We start from the raw sequence: 583 nt of genomic DNA, 5'->3' as shown, positions 1-583 counted from the left end.
CCCCTTCTCTTTTTCAGCATCTGTGCCTTCTGGCTGGAGCTCTTCACCCACAGCCAAGCCTACGCCATCAACCTGGTGGCTGTCGGGGTGGTGGCCTTTGGTTGCACAGGTATGTGGGGCAGCAGCTGGCGCTAGGGGCGAGCACGGACCTTCAGATAGGGCTGGGGAAACCGCCCCATCCCCAAGAGCTGTGGTCCCCTGGGTCAACCCCTTGCTCTGATCGCTATAAGCTGACCCCTGTGTCCTCGATCCATCCCTTCCACCTCTGTCCAGGGGACACCAGCATGGGACTGGTCAGGGGCACCATCACCACCAAACTGTGTGCTGGTCCGCACCACCGCTGATCTGGGCCACCATGATGTATTTGCTATTCGGCCATCCCCAAGAGCTGTGGTCCCCTGGGTCAACCCCTTGCTCTGATCGCTATAAGCTGACCCCTGTGTCCTCGATCCATCCCTTCCACCTCTGTCCAGGGGACACCAGCATGGGACTGGTCAGGGGCACCATCACCACCAAACTGTGTGCTGGTCCGCACCACCGCTGATCTGGGCCACCATGATGTATTTGCTATTCGGACCACCAC

At 59.9% G+C, this 583-nt stretch overlaps 1 protein-coding gene across 1 annotated transcript in view; it reads left to right on the top strand.

Moving 5' to 3' along the window:
* Positions 1–583, top strand: part of SLC29A4 (solute carrier family 29 (equilibrative nucleoside transporter), member 4) — a 5,077-nt gene that overhangs the window by 1,853 nt on the left and 2,641 nt on the right. The window contains exon 3 of the mRNA XM_010135200.1: positions 6–109. Coding sequence (XP_010133502.1) covers positions 6–109 — 104 coding nt within the window. The remainder of the gene's footprint in view (positions 1–5; positions 110–583) is intronic.

This window comes from Buceros rhinoceros, unplaced genomic scaffold (genome assembly GCF_000710305.1).
Source record: "Buceros rhinoceros silvestris isolate BGI_N320 unplaced genomic scaffold, ASM71030v1 scaffold29634, whole genome shotgun sequence".
Lineage (NCBI taxonomy): Eukaryota > Metazoa > Chordata > Aves > Bucerotiformes > Bucerotidae > Buceros > Buceros rhinoceros.
Note: the sequence above shows the minus strand (reverse complement) of the source record. Positions and strands in the feature narration are given on the sequence as shown.